The 19,418-nt window shown below is 40.2% G+C and overlaps 2 protein-coding genes across 3 annotated transcripts; both read left to right on the top strand.

Annotated features, from left to right (window-relative positions):
• The first annotated feature begins 2,769 nt into the window (after positions 1-2,769).
• LOC137290989 (isopenicillin N synthase-like) lies at positions 2,770-8,523 on the top strand. Of its 2 annotated transcripts, XM_067822223.1 has the most exons (3): positions 2,771-2,831; positions 3,013-3,052; positions 7,087-8,523. In XM_067822223.1, exon 3 carries the CDS (start codon positions 7,145-7,147, stop codon positions 8,183-8,185), a length of 1,041 nt encoding a protein of 346 aa, XP_067678324.1. In that variant the 5' UTR covers positions 2,771-2,831; positions 3,013-3,052; positions 7,087-7,144; the 3' UTR covers positions 8,186-8,523. The 2 variants fall into 2 exon arrangements, with proteins under 2 accessions (XP_067678325.1, XP_067678324.1); XM_067822224.1 differs by lacking the exon at positions 3,013-3,052 and having other exon boundaries at positions 2,770-2,831.
• Positions 8,524-11,290: 2,767 nt separating this feature from the next.
• Positions 11,291-17,479, top strand: LOC137292161 (isopenicillin N synthase-like). The gene is made up of 2 exons (XM_067823710.1): positions 11,291-11,312; positions 14,827-17,479. The coding sequence occupies exon 2, from the start codon at positions 14,863-14,865 to the stop codon at positions 15,874-15,876; it is 1,014 nt and encodes a 337-aa protein (XP_067679811.1). The 5' UTR covers positions 11,291-11,312; positions 14,827-14,862; the 3' UTR covers positions 15,877-17,479.
• Positions 17,480-19,418: the final 1,939 nt, after the last annotated feature.

Here is a 19,418-nt window from a genome sequence, read left to right on the forward strand (position 1 = left end):
CCAAAGGGTCACAGCTCACAATTCCCGGAAATCTCATCCCACACATGTATGGATGACAGCTGTTGCGACCAAGGTATAATCTAACAGTCTAACGCCGGTTTTGCTGCATTTATAGAAACTGCTTACCAGGCTGAATAATACTAGAGGTGATGGTTATATTTTCACTGAGATCACGTAACGGCTCGGTACAAATGTCCAGACAAAATACACTGTCAACATTACACTGGAGACGTTGAAGTAGCCTAATGGTTAGAACGTTCGCTCGTCAGGTTCGATTCCGCAGATGGGTAAAATGTGTGAAGCCCGTTTCTGGTGTCCCACGCCGTGATGTTGCTGGAATATTGCCAAAAGAGGCGTAAACCTAAAAATCACTCCAAGCATTGATGAACAAGCATGGACAGTGACCTGAATCGAAAAAGGAGTAAATCCTCGGTCGATGTATCACTTGTATGAATTGTAGCTTGGTCGTAAAATGGCACTCGTTATGTAACCACTGGCCTATTTTTCAGTTAACAGACAGAAGTTCACCTCTTCCGTATATGTATATCTATTGCTATCACAGACCTTCAAGTCCTCAACAAGGTCTCTCAGTCATTGATATTGCCTCGTACATATTTCATACGTTGCCGACAACATGATATAGCAATGCGGTGTAAAATAACAATCCAAACAGCTCGTATTTATATGTTTTCTTGTATAACACTTACACCTATCTCGTGGTTATGAAGGTCATGGTCTTAAGTAGGTTATAAACATTCCTGCCTTATCGGTCTATTAATTCTCCCGCTACAAGCGTCATAAACACGTGTTCTAATGTCCACGTATACATGTAGAAAGTAGTAGGAGTGACTATGGATGGGAAAACAAATATTGAGAGATATTGCAACATGCTATTGCAAATACATAGATATACAACTGAATTGTCTCATTTGAAGTCATTTCTCAAATGAATGTACATTTATTATGATATCTGAAGTGGTTTCAGTCTCTTTTTAATATGACAAGACACTTGAATCCGAAAATCGATAAACTAAGTCCCGGTTTGGCTAACACTTTTGTGCACAAAACACACTTCAGTTTTTTCACCCACGTGAAGTTGTAGTTTGCATTATTAACCAATCAGATTGCCGGAGGTTCTAAAGCCCGTCGCTGACGACCTAGTTTTGTATACTTCCGGCACTGCAACTCACTCGGTCTTTGGCGATTTAATACAAAACAAGTGCATCCCCTCGACACGCCTGTGCATATGCCTCCCACACACATCGGAAATGTGGACAGAAGCTTTTGATACTGCTGAGACTGTGAAAATACATCTTCAATGACGAGTGCGTAATTGTCCGGTTTTCGATCACGTCGCCGTGATTTAGTGATGCACCTTTACGGGTTATATAGTAAGTGGGTTGGATAGTTTACCGTGACTTAGTTTATCGATTTTCGAACCCGCGGTGGGCGCCTGTGATACTAACCTATCGAACACCACATATACTATCGATGCAATAGATCAATAGTTTTTCGTTTCTACCGTCGAGTAATTGCTATCGGAGACAACTGCAACCAATCGATAGTTGGATGCATCGTTACAGCCTTTGGGAGTGGATAGAAACCTTGAAGTCACCCGACCGTCAGGTCTGATATCCAATGCACTCATTTCAATCGCATCTGGTACTAAATGTGGGGCCACATAGAGGGTAAATCCTTTCCCTCATGTTGAAGGTCGAGGTTCTACTGTTTACATGGGTACAATCATTGTGTAACCCTGATTTTCAAGGGTCTTGATAAAATGTGTCTGAATTAGCAAATATTATGTGATGATATTTTAAACCTGATATGCTATATGATATGCCAAAAGCAGTCTCAACTTAAAAGCTTATTCATTCACCTAATCAGTTATTTTCACTTAGCTTGAGCTACTACAGCCATTCCATACTGATGAAAAATATATGACAATGACAATGAAGAATCAGTTTCGACTATCCTTAGAATGAGTGAGTGAGTGAAGCAGCTTTCAGCAATATTCCAGCAATATCACGTCGGGGGACACCGTAAATGAGCTTCACTCATTGTACCCATTTGGGAATCGAACCCGGGTCTTCGGCATGAAGAACGCTTTAACCAAGAGGCTACCTACCGCCACTCTGGCTATACGACGGCGGTCTGTGACTCGTCTTTCCAGTGAATTGTTTCCTATGTTATTTTTAATCAACTGAACCAAATAACATTATTTGCATAGTTAATACTTGGCTGCCATACTATTGCTTGTGTTAGACGCCGGGAGCCTGTGTTCAACCACAACCAATTTTGCTATTGACTACCCTTTCTTTGACAATTTATTGAGAAAAAATGGTTAAAAATTACATTTTGTTTACTCTTTAGTATTGAGCTTGTGCTATAGCCATGAATATATATACATATCTGACCGAAATAGGTGACCTTGACCTATTTCTTCTCGTTGTAAGTTCTGAACAAACAAGATCATTTTCAGTCTCACAAAGACACCCTCCACGATATGTCATGGGTATGAAATCCGTTAGCGTGTTTTAAATGAAATACACGTTTTTGTGACTCCGGGATACTGGGTTTGACACCCTCAAAGTCAACCACTACAGTCTGTCCATGGCCCAGGATGTAGGCATTCACCAGCTTATCTACTACCATATAGTTCAGACATCGGGACCTTCCCACGCCGATTAAATAATATGTTTACATATGAAAACTAGTTTCAACTGGTTGTATAAGACCAATATATATCTTGAAAACGGACATATTCACCACAACAGAGCCGATTCTGCTGGAGGGTTGATCAGCAAGACAAGTGGAACTCTTTCGGGAAGGTACATTCTTTACATTTACAACCTGCAAGCATTTCTCCTGAATCTATGTTCAGGTCATTATGTGGAGAGATATTGTAATCGGGAACATTAGCTTTAACTGATAAGTGATTGATGATGTTTGACCAGTGAGATATAAAGTAATAATATTATTAATATTAATATTTAATGTTTGTGATTTCAGTTGATAATACTCGGAAGAGCAACCACTGGGTTTTTGTCGGGTGAATATGTTTTTGAAGATTAGCATATTTTCTAATATATTTTCCTAAAGAATGTGAAGTATATACGTAAAATTACTTACTGAAGTAGGGCACGGTTACCAAAAGGAGCTTGGAATCAGAATGAGATATTTTAATTTACACCACCTACAGAAAATGTGTCAGGGATAACTAACAGCTGTTAGGTGTTGCTAGAAAACATCCCTCTCTTGTGTTCTCATACCCACCTTCTTGTTGAATCGTTTTGATGGGGTCCGGAGCACACGGGTTGGCCAGTCGTCTATGGGGCTGCAACTATTCGCTGTGCGGAGTTATGTATCACTTGCAAACTTAAGGCATCTATGACTGTGGATTCGAATCCCGACTGCTGCCCATCAAGACGACCCTATATTCGTGCTCATGAATCATGACTACATCAAAGCGGCACATGTCTCAGAACTAAATCCCCTCTGGATCCATGAAGATCCAGGTTAGAACTGGTCTTCAGCAACGACCGATAACTTACTTACAAACCACCCTCATATAGCTGGAATGGTGCTGAGTGCGGCGTTAAACAACCAACCAACCAACCAGAATCCCTTCTAGCTTTCCTCTCACATTCAGTAAGCACGTGCCAAGTGTTGCCATAATCAATCCATTCAATCCAGTTCAATTTCAAATATTTACAAAAACGTCAACATCAACCATGCCAAGACCGCCTTCTGAATAATAATTTATCAGTATTCTTCTTTTTATGTTATCTCTTTTCCGTTCCAAATAAACTTAAACAAGATTGAGTTTTAACGATATTGCCGGTTTTGTCCGGCATTGGAAGGTCTGAAAATAGATGTGTAAATAAAGGGATTATTTGTGATTTGATAATCGTTATTTTACCGTTTTATGTTAGTAATCTTTTTGACGTGGAAAAGCAGATCTGTCTGGTTTTATTAATTTGTTTATCAAACTTCAGGGAAATCATTTGTTTCAGGTCTGTTGAAAAATTTATCCCTAAAATTTGAAAGGTTCTTTTGACCATTGCAAGGGCAAATGGGGAGAGAGTTTATTTGCATTTTTTTTAAACCAATCAAAATAGCCTTGGTCTTCTGGCAAATTAATTTTTAAACCATACGCGTTAAGAAATTTTTGTAAAGTTCCAATATGTTCCGAGAGTCCCTCCTGTGGTCCTTCTATGGTGAAATTTGCATCATCACTGTATTGGGAAATTATATATTCAACACCATAAATATCAATACCTTATATCCAAGTATAATTCTTAAAGGTCACATGCAACCAAAACATCAAACATAATTAAAACACATTTATCACTTATTCATGACATAGAATATACATTGCTGCTTTTAAACAAAATTATAAGCGTACAATCGCGATTCAAAAGAGCAATATTTTGTACTTGGGCTTACTTCCCCCGAAACGAAGCCCTCGGGAGACCGAACCCAGTCGTAGTGGGTGGATATGCACTCAAGTGTAACGACGGCTTCCGATTGGCTGTTCCATTTGCTGATATGCTGAGGGTTCATTGTGTGTACAGAAAGATGATCTGTTTGATGGGCATTTTAGAAGTATAGCCAGTCACAAGAAAGTAAAATTCTTCATGATATAACAACTTCTTTTTGTGTTCTTGATGCGTCGTTTCAGTATGAATTCATATACTGTTGTCAAGCAAAATCATATACACGAAAAGAAGTCGTTATCCATGAAGAATGTATATAGAGATGTTGGGTTTAGAAAATACATGTTCCCTGAATTTGCGCTCGATCCAATAAATAATCATGTCAGTAGAGATGGTAAACTACTGCGTGGCTGGAAACTGTCATTCGTCCAAGTACAAAACAGGACTTGAATCTGACAAGAGTTTGCACAAGTTTCCGTCAGATCCAGTCATCCGAAAAAAATGAATGTAGTTTGTTTGCAACCCACAGACAAAAAAACATGTCATGTGTATCTCACGTGCCTAATTACATAATGTGGCAGACACGGGACTCGGGTGCACGAGTCATAAATCAACTTATTTTCTTTATGTCGTATAGTCTGATAGGTGTTAAGTTCAAATTGCACGTGGTCAATGACTGAAGCTGTGTATTGCATGTTGTCTTTAGCAGACAGGCAGACAGACATATAGGTGTGAATAAACCAGACACTGAGCTTTCTCTGTGACAGAGACTGCTCACCACAATCAAGAAGTTGTTTTACGTAACGAGTAGATTATGTACTTGTTTGTGTACACAACCAAGATTAGACTACTGCTCACGACCTCAGACGCTGGGCATGCATACTGTTTCAAGCTCCACGAACCTATTCACTGCGCATGCGTTATGGACGCAGCGCAGCACAGCTGTTGAAACCAGTTTTCCCCCCAGCGGTGGGGGGAATTTAGTGAAACGTTTCAAATTCGATTTCGCGGGCTTTTTTTCATCGCGTTTTTTTCAACTTTATAGGTTGAATTGGCATTTTTTATGATTTGTCTCGGTAAGTGCACAATCTGTTGTGTTTTACGTTGCATGTGACCTTTAAGAGATATGTATAATAATTCTGCACAAATGATAAATAGATATGGGGAGATAGGATCGTCATGTATATAGCCTCTTTCAAGATTAAAACAATTTGAAATGCGCTCTGTGCTTATTGTTGCACTGTTCCCATTATCTTCAAATAAATTAAACCTTTGTCTGAGAGAAGGTCCCAAACTGAATGCTTCCAGTGCTTTATATATAAACTGACAATCCAAGTGTTAAAGGCTTTTTCAAAATCTACTGTTATAAGAAATCCCGGATTTTTGTGTGTTTCACAGTAATTCATGATATAATGTAATATTCTTGTATTTTCACCAATGACTCGGTCCTCAGGAAAGCCCGTATGCGTTTCGCTTATGATGTTCGGTTGAACATCCTTGATTCTCTTTGCTATTATTCTAGAAGCTGTTTAATAGGCTACATTTAATAAAGTTGTCGGGGCCTGTTTTTTAAGTAACGCTTACCTCTGTTTTCTGTTTTTGACGAAGTTCCAATATAGAAGGCATGTGTTATAGATCTAAAGAGAACAGTTCCGATATCTTTCCAGAAGAGCTTGCAGAATTCTCCTGGAAAATCGTCGGATCCTGGACTCTTTCCATTTGTCATAGAGTTTAAAACTGAAGCACATTCATTTAGTGTAACTGGACCCTCAAAGCTGTGTCTCTCATTCTGATTTAATTTAATATCAATATTAGTAAACTGGCACCAATATCGGCTATAAATTATGTCTCCATTTTATGTTTTCATGGTCGGTTTATCTCATACTTAAGGAAGAATGGAATACCGTAGATGTAGCAATATTAGGTAGTGCTTACCTGGAACATTGAAAAACGAGAAAGGTGTAAATTCGAGATGACACGTAACCCGGTTGCTGAGTAAGTGAATTTAGTTTTTTCGCAACATTCAAGCTATATTACGTCGTGGGACACCAGAAATGGGCTTCACACTTTGTATCCATTTGGGAAATCAAACCCGATTTTCGTGCGTAACGAACGAACACTTTCACCACGAGGCTACACCTCAGCTGCTGAGTGTAAAACTTTCTGTTGTTACTATCTCTTGTGCCTTTATTGTCAACACGGATGACAAGGGTGTTGATTAAGACACAAATTATCTAAAATGAGTCAGTAACGATGAAGATAACAGTCTACACATGACCCAATGGTTGCTTTTCTTGTTCAGCTTATCAGTAAGGAAGTAAAAGAAGACACAGAGTTTGTAAGAGACGGATTTATGCTTATGAATACATGTATATTTGATTGTGTTTGTATTTGTCTCTGAGGAACCTGTATATTTGCATTTCAAACATATTCAAACAAAGAGAGTCCTTCGGGATGACACAGAAGTCTTACAAAGGCGATAAAGTTCTGCGTATGAACTAATTTCATACTTACTTTAGAATATTTGCAATGCATTTCCACTTTGTTTAGTGTCAAGAAGGCCAATCGACGTATACACAGTCAAGAGATGCAATATTTTGATAGGTTGTCTTACTTGATTTTCACCTTGAAACTTGTCATGTTGTAGATATCAAAACATCTGCTCTAATACTCGAAGAAAAACCATCCTCTGATACAGCGCGACAATGGAGGACCATTCAGAGCTGCCAGTTATAGATCTGAAGAAAGCTCGGGACAAGACACAGAGACTACAAGTAGCAAGAGAACTTGTCAGAGCTCTAGAGACAGTTGGTTTCCTTTACATCGATAACGCACCAGGTGTAGATCTGGAGACACTTTTGAAAAACTGTGACACATTCTTTGCCCTTTCATCCGTAGAGAAACACATGTTGGCCAAACAGAAATGGAATCCACTGAATAAAAACAAGTACCGTGGTTACTTTCCACTACAGCCAGGTGAGTCGTCGTACAAGGAAGGATTTGAGATAGGAGTTGAGGACTGTCCATTCAACGATCCCGATATACATCCTATGTTCACCGAGCCTAACCTCTGGCCACGCTATATGGACGGTTTTGATGAGTTCCTGAGAGATATGCAACAGTACTACAAAGCTATCCTAAACACTGGAACAGAAATACTGCGATTGTTGGCTTTGGGGTCGGGATTAGACGAGTACTGGTTTGAGTCGATGTTTCTTCCTGACACATTGTCAACTCTTCGTCTTCTTCACTACCCACTGCGGCCCTCCACCCCTCCAGACACAGCAAGAGATGGTGACACGGTGCTCTGTTGTTCTGAACATTCTGATTCTGGCTTTGTGACCCTCTTGGCCACTTTCCACTATCGAGGGCTTCAAATACTCAACCAAAATGACAAATGGGTTGACGTGGAACCAAGGCCTAACTCTCTTGTCATGAACATTGGGGACATCTTATCCAAGACTAGTAATGGACGTTTCAAGGCAACCAGACACAGGGTGGTTGAAACGGGTATGGACCGATACTCTGTACCTTTCTTCTTCGAGCCGAGATATGGTGCTGAGATAGGACGCATGATTCCATTTGTACAAGACGTGGGGAAGAACATGACTGTAACAGCCACATCCACGGACATGACAACAGTTGATCAAGGGATGAAATACGGACCCTGGCTTATTGGGAAGATGCAGCAATTTCTCGAGTACAGACACATCCTTACATCGTTCCCTGTGACTACAGCTGCATGAAACAATCCAATCTGATGTACTCAGTGCTGCTAAATTGCTGCCATTTTCGTGAATGCATGATCAAGCGGAAATTTGCAAATGATTGTTGAATGTCAAATGGTATGTTCATGCTGCCAATTATGGCATTCTCTGTTTTGGGTAATCTGGTCTTAATTCAGAAGAGCTTCACCGTTTATGGATAAAGAAGTGGTTATGATTCAACGGTTGTGAGAAAGAAATGTTGAGAACTATTTAGCTGTTATTTTTCATTATGTAATACATATCTGTGTCCAGGTTTAAATTATTGCTAATGAATAAATTGTTTCTCAATTTTACAGGTTAATTGAAAGACACCTATGGTGGAATCATCGGCTTATGATATACAAACTTACAAACCTACGTCTGGTTTTAGTCGAATCTTGTAATTACATCACAAGAACTGCTATGCAAAACGTCTGCGACGTTGAAAAATAGTTTCCTTTCAACCCAAAGATCTAAATGAAGATTTGCAAGGTTAATCATGTAGTTAATTGAATTCCATCGTTCAGATATTGCTTGTTATGACGTTAAACAACACACTTGCGCTCGTACTACACAAACACACATGGCAATCGCTTACCTATTAATATAGTCTAAATGCCTCCTTGTAACTCCCATAACGCAATGGTTCAGTGTTTATCTGTTATAGAGTATTAAAGATTACACGTGAGTCATAAAAAGGACAAATTAACACTGTAAAGAATGTCTGAGTACTCTTGGCATGCTTGAAACTCCTAAGGTTCGGCAAGAGGTAGCCAGTACGTTCCACGTGTCTCAGTCTGCGAATTGCAAACTTTGGGTCATCCCAGATCATGAACACAGGTTAACAGGGAACAAAGATTTGAAAAATCAAGCCGAAACAGCCTCATCACACCCTCGCATGACAAGTTGATATTAGGTTGTCACCGCTGGTTGATCTACAATAATGCAAATCAAACATTATACCCATCTATACTCATACACTATCGTGACCCTGTTGAATTTTCTAGTGGTCAACAGCCACCACCACTTATTTCAGTGTTTTACACCGTTTTGTTTCATTGCTTGTAGATATGTTAGAACATTTATATCACAAAATGGGAATGACAGGTTGCGATGCTCTGACTACTGTTTGCAGACCGATTTCCGAAATGATGCTCGCATAATACAATGCAACCGAATCTACAGAAAGTTTACAGGTGTATTTTTAGGTCGTATATCAGTTCCCGGTCTTATTCTTTACGGTGAGTGAGTATGGTTTTATGCCGGTTTCAGCAGTATTCCAACAATATCATGGGAAGACTACAGAAAATGGGCTTCACTCATTGTACTCATCTGTGGAATCGAACCCATGTGTTCAGCGTCACGAAGCACCCATTCGGCTACCCAACAGCCCCTATTGTTTAAAGCCCTCACTGTACTGCTATAGCCATAGGCGAAGAAGGGTCAGATTTTTCACGTTTTCGATTTCCCAACACGCATTGATCACGTGATACCACCTCTGATGTGGGTAGGTGATATCAAAACTAACGTCGTCAAGCGTTATCGGTGTCTGGTCAGTAGGGTGATATAGAGTTACAATTATCGTTGGTAATGATGTGATGCTCGCTGTGATTTCATACTATGCTTGCGTGAACTCGCATTGACATTACATACAAATCAAAAACAACTGCAGACAGCTGTTGTCATGTCTTAAAAATTATATTACCATGATGGTAATTCGGCTTGCTGACGTCTTGAGGATATCAAACACGCGCCTTCTATCACACATTCATTGACATTACGTACAAATCAAAAACAACTGAAGACAACTGCTGTCATGTCTTAAAAATTATATTACCATGATGGTAATTCGGCTTACTGACGTCTTGAGGATATCAAACACGCGCCTTCTATCACACATTCATTGACATTACATACAAATCAAAAACAACTGCAGACAACTGTTGTCATGTCTTAAAAATTATATTACCATGATGGTAATTCGGCTTGCTGACGTCTTGAGGATATCAAACACGCGCCTTCTATCACACATTCATTGACATTACGTACAAATCAAAAACAACTGAAGACAACTGCTGTCATGTCTTAAAAATTATATTACCATGATGGTAATTCGGCTTACTGACGTCTTGAGGATATCAAACACGCGCCTTCTATCACACATTCATTGACATTACATACAAATCAAAAACAACTGCAGACAACTGTTGTCATGTCTTAAAAATTATATTACCATGATGGTAATTCGGCTTACTGACGTCTTGAGGATATCAAACACGCGCCTTCTATCACACATTCATTGACATTACGTACAAATCAAAAACAACTGAAGACAACTGCTGTCATGTCTTAAAAATTATATTACCATGATGGTAATTCGGCTTACTGACGTCTTGAGGATATCACACACGCGCCTTCTATCACACATTCATTGACATTACATACAAATCAAAAACAACTGCAGACAACTGTTGTCATGTCTTAAAAATTATATTACCGTGATGGTAATTCGGCTTACTGACGTCTTGAGGATATCACACACGCGCCTTCTATCACACATTCTGTCCCTGGTGTGACTGGCTGAGTCACAATAATTTATAGGCTGCTGAACATAATATCGTTTGAATATTGCTGAACATGATATCGTTTGAATGTTGCTGAACATGATATCGTTTGAATATTGCTGAACATGAAGGTAAACAATACACACTCTCGCTGTCTTCAGATCTATGGAAGCAGTATCCACGTGTTCGCTGAATTCAACAAAACATACTAGGCATTCTTGTGGAATACGGAGTTAGTAAAATGGACGATGTGATATTGATCAGGTTGAAAACTGCTGCTCCTTAAGCCTGAGATGTATGCATGCTCTTTAAAAGTCAGAAGAGGGATCAGCTTTGAAAAATGACTGCCATGAATGGCAGGAAATTGTAATAACACATCTTTCCGACATAATAGGGAGTAACGTCAGTGTTCGTGGACTAATAAGCATACATACATACACTCAGCACGCACTGACCCTACTGTGCAGCAGCTGAACACAACAAGAGCAACAGCATCTGTTGATGCTAAAATTAAAGACTACCCACATAGACTGTCATTCTGGCAACTCTCCCATGGACTTAAGGTAGGCTATTGACACATGTAGGATTGAGTGAGGTTGAGTTTAGTTTTACACAGCTTTTATTCCAGCAATAGCACAGCAGGAACACCAAAGTGGGCTTCACACATTGTATCTATGTGGGGAATCGATCCCGGGTTTTCGGCGTGACGAGCGAACGCTTTAACCACTAGACTAACCCACCGCTCCGACACCTATAGTAACCGTGATGGTGTTCTGGGCCTCGATTTTCGAAGCTCTCCTAGCGCTAGATCCAGAACTGTATCAGGAACAGAGGTCCACGGAGCTTAAGAAACTGTTAGCAAGGAACTAAATTTAACATTTAGTGACTATTTCCCCCAAAATGCTACAAAATGTTTTTAGAAAAGGCATCATGATGACTTGGTTGCGCTCACCCTATCACAATCACCTGCTATCTTACACATATGTGAATTAAAAAAACATACAACGTAACGTCACAGTCGGACTGGAACCATGGACTCGGTTTTTAGAAGGGAATTATCAGAATTAAGGAACCGTGTTTGTCGTTATCATTGTCCTCCCATAGTACTGTCGTTGGAGTTTATTTGGTTCAAGTGTTCATTGCCCTGCAGTACCACTGAAATTGTTTCTAAAGAAAAGCGATTCATAACATGCATACTTTTATATATCTACATCGCTCGCTCAGAAAGGGTTTTACATATCCAGTTGTCAGAATTCATAAATTAAATCAAGCTTAAGATTTATGTAAAGGAATATGATACACAAGTTAGTGCGGCATTTGTTACATACATTCGTTAGCCTATCTTCTGGATCAAAATATTCATATCTGGGAAAAAAAACCTATTCATTGTGAACACTTGATATCACTATTTGATAGTGTTTCAGAACATCTGCCTATAGACCTATCCAAATGGAACAAATGGCTATCCTTTCAGCGGGGATTTCTTGTGGTTATGATATGTATACCACTGAAAAAGGCAGGAGATATTAGATTTACAAGACTGGTCAAAATACACATGATGAAACCAAGGAGGACACATATCATAAAGAGAAATTAAAGGAAAAAACGACAATATATTACTATTCCTTCGGAAATGTATCATCTGGATATATACATATGGATATATATATGGATATATATTACTTTTTCTCATATGCATTGGCATTGAGTGGTATACTCGCAAAGTGGAATAACCCTTACCTTTTTAATGGTATAAAATACTATTAGAAGTAGGGACATGCATATACGGTTATGTTGTGTGCTAGAGTGCATCTGGCAGCTGATACAGATGTCCTATTTCGGGCATTTTCATTATTCATTATTGTGTTTTTAAAGATAATGCGTAATAGTTAATTTCCCTCAGCACTAGGTATACGTATGGAGTATGGAGTTCGTGAGGTTGAAAAATACTCGCCGTAAACTTATAAATGTACATGTACTCTTTTATAAAAGTGTGGGATATAAATAGTGGAAAGGGTCGTCGGAAGTAAGGTTAATTGTCAAACCAAACTGACATAGATATAAAGGTTTCTGATATCGAAACCAAAAGTATCACCAGCCCCCGAAACATTGCATACAAACAATTCCTCTGTATGTCGAGGAAGGTGTTCATTTTCTATTTGACAGTCCAGTAAACGGTCGTCAAATATATTTCTTTTGGGCCATTTGTGTTGATGATTTTAATCGTCCAAAGAAACACGCAGCCTTCTGATCTTGCTTCAAGGGAAATGCAGAAGCCTTATGGTTACAGCTTTCACTCGACACGCAGGAGAGCCGTGTTGAATTCCCTATAAGGGCACAGTGTGTGAAGCCCATTTCTGGGCCTTCCCGCCATGATATTGCTGGAATATTACTAGTACTAGAATATTACTTTTACTAAACTAACCTCGATCGCTCTTTGTTAGATTCGATGTTAGTTGTGACCAGGGTTCCGTTTCACACAACTCTCGTAGACCTGAGCCTCGTAAGTTTTCTCGTAGTCATTGTACCTCCTATGCTGTAACCCTGGAGCTACGGGTGCTACGAGAAACTTGCGAGATCTTAGGCGTACGGGAACTTTGTGAAACGGGGCCCTGATTAGTACAGACAAGTACGATGTAATGATTATCTGTGAACTGTGCTTGAAACTGGTGGGAGAGAGGTACTCTGCACATACCATGTGTTTCAGTCGGCAAATTGCAGACTCTGGGATAATTCCTTATGGAATCTCGGACAGGGCGCCACTGATCATGAACACAAGTCCAGGATCAATTTACAGGAAACCAAGCTTTAAGAAATCAAGCCGAAACAGCCAGTCAAGTCGTCGTGTAATATGCTCACCAGTGTTACGGCTACGTTTAGCGGTTGTATGCATGCAGATCTTCTACCTACCTGGCGACCTTTAGTAGCATCGTCAACAAACAATGGCGCATTCACTGAGTCGAACCAAGGAGAATCGACGATGATGTGTCGTTATATGTTATAACGTCCACATTCACTTGGACGTCAGTAGGCATGGACGTATCTGGCGGGAGAGTGCTAAGGCAGCGTGACAAAGTTAGAACCAGTGTGTTAAGCTGATCCCAATAACTGCCCAAACATTACTTCATATTGCCCATGTAAGGTCTCTTGAGAGTACAACCGAGACAACATAGTTGTACCATGACATGGCATGATGGTCCAAGACAACAACGTCAGTGTCCTCATTGATATCATAACTGACTACCGGATGTGATTGGCTCACAAACGAGCAAGTAGACGTATCAGGTGTATCCATGTGCATGACTAGGGTGAATTAGCAGCAGTAAACATTAGAAGTAAACATATGCAGCGCCTTTTGAAACAGGTCCATGCACATCCGAACGCAATTTTATTCTGTCGATATCTGCAAGGTAGTCAGAGTTTAGCAAGTACTTTGTTCTGTCCTAAGTCTTGTTGTAGACTAAATATGCGCGTTATAATTAAGGGTGAATCTGCACAGTAAAACAGGTATATGATAATTGCAAAGCATGGCGGACATGTTTGTTTGTGTTTCCTCAGTAGGTAATCAAGAGGCATTTCATATCGAAGCTTTTTTCGCTGTTGTATGCTAACACTAAAGACCTATACACCTGGTGATAGCTGATTGATTCAATCAGAGGGCGTCAAGGTTTGTATTATGATTGTGAGGGAGTGTCAGGGCCACCCAGAGACGTGCAACAAACATGAGCAGCCCCTCTTCCCTTGCCATGGTACCATGCCGTGGTACAAGTATTTTGGAATAGCTGTCTGGGACGTTACACATTCGAACGCAAGTATTCTGTTAAACACACAGAAACATAATTGGGATTCTAATCCACATTCGCCGGTTTTTGGTGTGTCCAAGGGACGCAATCCGTGTCCCCTGTGTCCAAGAAACTGGTACTGCAGGAGCTACACGTCCTCAGAGTTTATTTGGTATATTTGGTAAATAACGAATTCAGTGATCTGAACACTGTTATAATTTAGTTTTTATCAAATATATCCAACTTAAATGAATATCTTACGGTGTTTGTCTAAAACCGTCTCAATATTTTACAGGTATACTTACGAGCATCTGTGAAGTGGAAATACATAATGGAAACAAAAGCGCAGCTTCCAGTCATAGATCTGAAGAAGGCGCAGGACAAGACACAGAGACTACAAGTCGCTGAAGAGCTGGTTACAGCTCTAGAGACAGTTGGTTTCCTTTATGTCGTCAACGCTCCAGGAGTAGATCTGGAGACACTTCTGGAAAATACCAAACGATTTTTCTCTCTCTCATCAGAAGACAAACGCATGATCTCCAAATATAAATGGAATCCAGTCAACAAAAACAAATACCGTGGCTACTTCCCTCTACAACCAGGTGAGTCGTCGTACAAGGAAGGATTTGAGATAGGAGTTGAGGACTGTCCATTCAACGATCCCGATATACATCCTATGTTCACCGAGCCTAACCTCTGGCCTCGCTATATGGACGGTTTTGATGAGTTCCTGAGAGATATGCAACAGTACTACAAAGCTATCCTAAACACTGGAACAGAAATACTGCGATTGTTGGCTTTGGGGTCGGGATTAGACGAGTACTGGTTTGAGTCGATGTTTCTTCCTGACACATTGTCAACTCTTCGTCTTCTTCACTACCCACTGCGGCCCTCCACCCCTCCAGACACAGCAAGAGATGGTGACACGGTGCTCTGTTGTTCTGAACATTCTGATTCTGGCTTCGTGACCCTCTTGGCCACTTTCCACTATCGAGGGCTTCAAATACTCAACCAAAATGACAAATGGGTTGACGTGGAACCAAGGCCTAACTCTCTTGTCATGAACATTGGGGACATCTTATCCAAGACTAGTAATGGACGTTTCAAGGCAACCAGACACAGGGTGGTTGAAACGGGTATGGACCGATACTCTGTACCTTTCTTCTTCGAGCCGAGGTATGGTGCTGAGATAGGACGAATGATGCCGTTTAAACACGTTATGAATAACAACTACACTGAAACAAGTGTCATCGAGGTTGCGCCAGAACCTGGGACAAAGTACGGACCCTGGCTTATTGAGAAGATGCAACAGTTTGCTGAATATAAGGACATTCTGAAGTCGTGAAAGTTTTATTAGCTTGACGATGCACTGACTAACCGTCGGTCGGTTGGACGGAGCCTTGGTCATTAGGTCAATGAACAAAAAGAAATTTAAGCCATCAATGGTTGCGCTGCTCAAGGGACTTAAAATATGATGCAGTATAAACATTCAACTTTTCTATTAGTGACTAGTATATGCTGTAGTAGTGGTAGTAGCAGCAGCAGCAATAGTAGCAGGAGGAGGAGGAGTACTAGTTTGCTAACAGCTTCTATCATTATATCTTTATTACTATTGTTTCACGGATTAAAATAACATGCATCAGAGAGGGTTTGGGTAATCCTGGAATAACAAGGCCCGTTAAGCTCATCATCAGCTCAAGTACCCATGCCCCCTCTCTAAAAGAAGCTCTGACAGCAAACAGGAAGTTATCCAGGAAGCACTGTCTCGTTGAAAATACAAAGAACTTTCCAGAGAATATGGAGGCTCGCCTTCTTCATCATCCTTAGTGTCGGAAGTGCTACGCGCAATGAAATACCAAACTAAAGGAGCCGAGAACAATGGGACGTCCGGCGACGGGTAACTTGGGATGCAAGATCAACATATTTATCTTGCTTATCACATTGCTACAAAAGGACAAAAAAACCTTCAATAACATATATAATTGGGAAAAGGACCTCAGGTTTTGTTCATGTTGGTAGCTGGTCTATCCCTAACAGTTTTAAATGCATGGTTTGGACATATTCTGGGTGTTCTACCACAAATGAACTTCGGGGTCAAATCCACAGACATAGCGACGACGGTTAACAATATAAGATATCACATCGTGTCGAGGGAAATGCGGGGTTTTATCAGTCCCGAATAAGGTTGTATTCCCCGAGCCGGAGGCTGATAAAACCCCGTATTTCCCGAGACACGATGTGATAACGCTTCTATCTAGCTGAATGTTTTCACTAAATTAAAACGAAACAACACGCATCGAATCGACTTGCTGCCATGTTGACACCAGCTGATCGTTTGACCTCAATATACGTCACTAAAGGCTTGTCGATGCACGCTTTTTCTCACTTCTCGCGTCGTCACCGAGGCGTAGCGGGATATGACTTTCGCAGCGGGAGTATAAAAGTCGTATACTCCCGCTGGCGGATCGTGATGGATGTACATAGTATTTTATCAGAGTCACGTGGACCAATCAAAACTCGACATTCTTACATGAGGCTAGATAATGACATTTGACGATTGCAAGAGTGACGTGACTGGTCTTGGCCAGCAAAAAGAAAGATTTCTGTTATACTTTCAAGACCAGTCTAATTCGTCCAGGCATAAGTGTCGGCTGGAGCGCTATTCCTGAAGCATCCCCTTAAATTAACGCTTTAGACTGACTTAGTTCATGACTTCATCTAGCAGTATCAACAATTGTAGTAGTATTATGCTTGTACATGTCAGTATGATGACGACATAGTTATTACCGTCATGCGTTGCCTATGACGACACTGAAGAGCCGTTGAACTGCGAAAGATCTTGTGCAGACAAAGAGGTGTTTTATCAAGAAGAAATATCTTGACTCATATTTTATATATCTATTGCTTATACACCTGCAGAAATCACGTATATACAATGTTGGTTGGTATGTAATGTTAGTTTTCAAATGTTACTATTTAATAGACAATGCATAAACTGGTGTGTTTTTCCTCACTCGTATAGGGTCTGTGCGGTAGCCTAGTTCGCGCGTCACGTTGAAGACCCGGGTTCGATTACCCACATTGGTGCAGTGCGTGAAGACCGTTTCTGGTGTCCCCCTCCGTGAAATTGCTAGAATATTGTTAAGAGCGGTGTGAACCTAAATCCATTCACTCACTCTTGTAACATGTTGAGTTTGTTTCATCAGGGGCTTCTGAGAGGTCACTATTTTACTGCAGAATCATTGTCGCCGAAGACCCGGGTTCGATTCCGTACATTTGTACTATGTGCGAAACCCATTTCTGGTGCCCTCGCCGTGATATACTCCCGGAATATTGCTAAAACTAAACTCACTCACTACTACAGAATATATGTCACACCTGCAGTGCTGGGCACTGTAGTTTAGCGTTTATCCCCGGGATACCATCTCTGAGTGAAGGTGAACTAATACGTACAGAGCTGTCGACTATTTATTATTTATTGATTTTTGCCCATGAGGTTATATTATACAATACATTTTTATACCATTCATTTTCATAAAATTAGTGAGATACGTTGCAATGCAGATATTATTCTACAGATGTTGTTATGCTTATTAACACTGTCACGACAGTTAAAGGTGCAAGGTGTTAGCATCATAAAATGGCAGATACATGTTGTGTAGATAATTGTGAATGCCAAACAAATACAGAGAAAATAATTGGAAAATACGCCATTGCGCATGGGTGAAAATAGATACGTACTAGAGACGATGATACGATGTAAAGAGTAGATAAAAGTTAGATTCGATAAGAGTCAAAGAGTAGGCACAGCTTTATATTAGATCATTGTAAGATACAGTGTAAAGAGTAGATCAGTTCTAGGTACGACAAAGAGTAGATGAATGCTAGATACGGTGTAAAGAGTAGATCAGTGCTAGATACGGTGTAAAGAGTAGATCAGTGTTAGACACGGCGTAAAGAGTATATCACTTCTAGATACGGTGTAAAGAGTAGATCAGTGCTAGATACGGTGTAAAGAGTAGATCAGTGTTAGACACGGCGTAAAGAGTATATCACTTCTAGATACGGTGTAAAGAGTAGATCAGTGCTGGATAGGAAGAAGAGTAGATCAATGCTAGATACGGTGTAAAGAGTAGATCAATGTTAGACACGGCTTAAAGAGTAGATCAGTGCTAGATACGGTGTAAAAAGTAGATCAGTGGTAGATACGGTGTAAAGAGTAGATCAATGTTAGACACGGCGTAAAGAGTATATCACTTCTAGATACGGTGTAAAGAGTAGATCAGTGCTGGATAGGAAGGAGAGTAGATCAATGCTAGATACGGTGTAAAGTGTAGATCAATGTTAGACACGGCGTAAAGAGTAGATCAGTGCTAGATACGGTGTAAAAAGTAGATCAGTGGTAGATACGGTGTAAAGAGTAGATCAATGTTAGACACGGCGTAAAGAGTATATCACTTCTAGATACGGTGTAAAGAGTAGATCAGTGCTAGATAGGAAAAAGAGTAGATCAATGCTAGATACGGTGTAAAGAGTAGATCAATGTTAGACACGACGTAAAGAGTAGATCAGTGCTAGATACGGTGTAAAGAGTGGATCAGTGCTAGATAGGAAGAAGAGTAGATCAATGCTAGATACGGTGTAAAGAGTAGATCAGTGCTAGATACGGTGTAAAAAGTAGATCAGTGCTAGATACGGTGTAAAAAGTAGATCAGTGCTAGATAGGAAACAGAGTAGATCAGTGCTAGATACGGTGTAAACAGTACATCAATGCTAGATACGGTGTAAATAGTTGATCAATGCTAGACATGGTGTAAAGAGTAGATCAGTGCTGGACAAGGTGTGAAGAGTAGATGAATGCTAGATACGCTGTAATGAGTAGATCCA

The sequence above is a fragment of the Haliotis asinina genome, chromosome 7 (assembly GCF_037392515.1).
Source record: "Haliotis asinina isolate JCU_RB_2024 chromosome 7, JCU_Hal_asi_v2, whole genome shotgun sequence".
NCBI classification, from domain to species: domain Eukaryota; kingdom Metazoa; phylum Mollusca; class Gastropoda; order Lepetellida; family Haliotidae; genus Haliotis; species Haliotis asinina.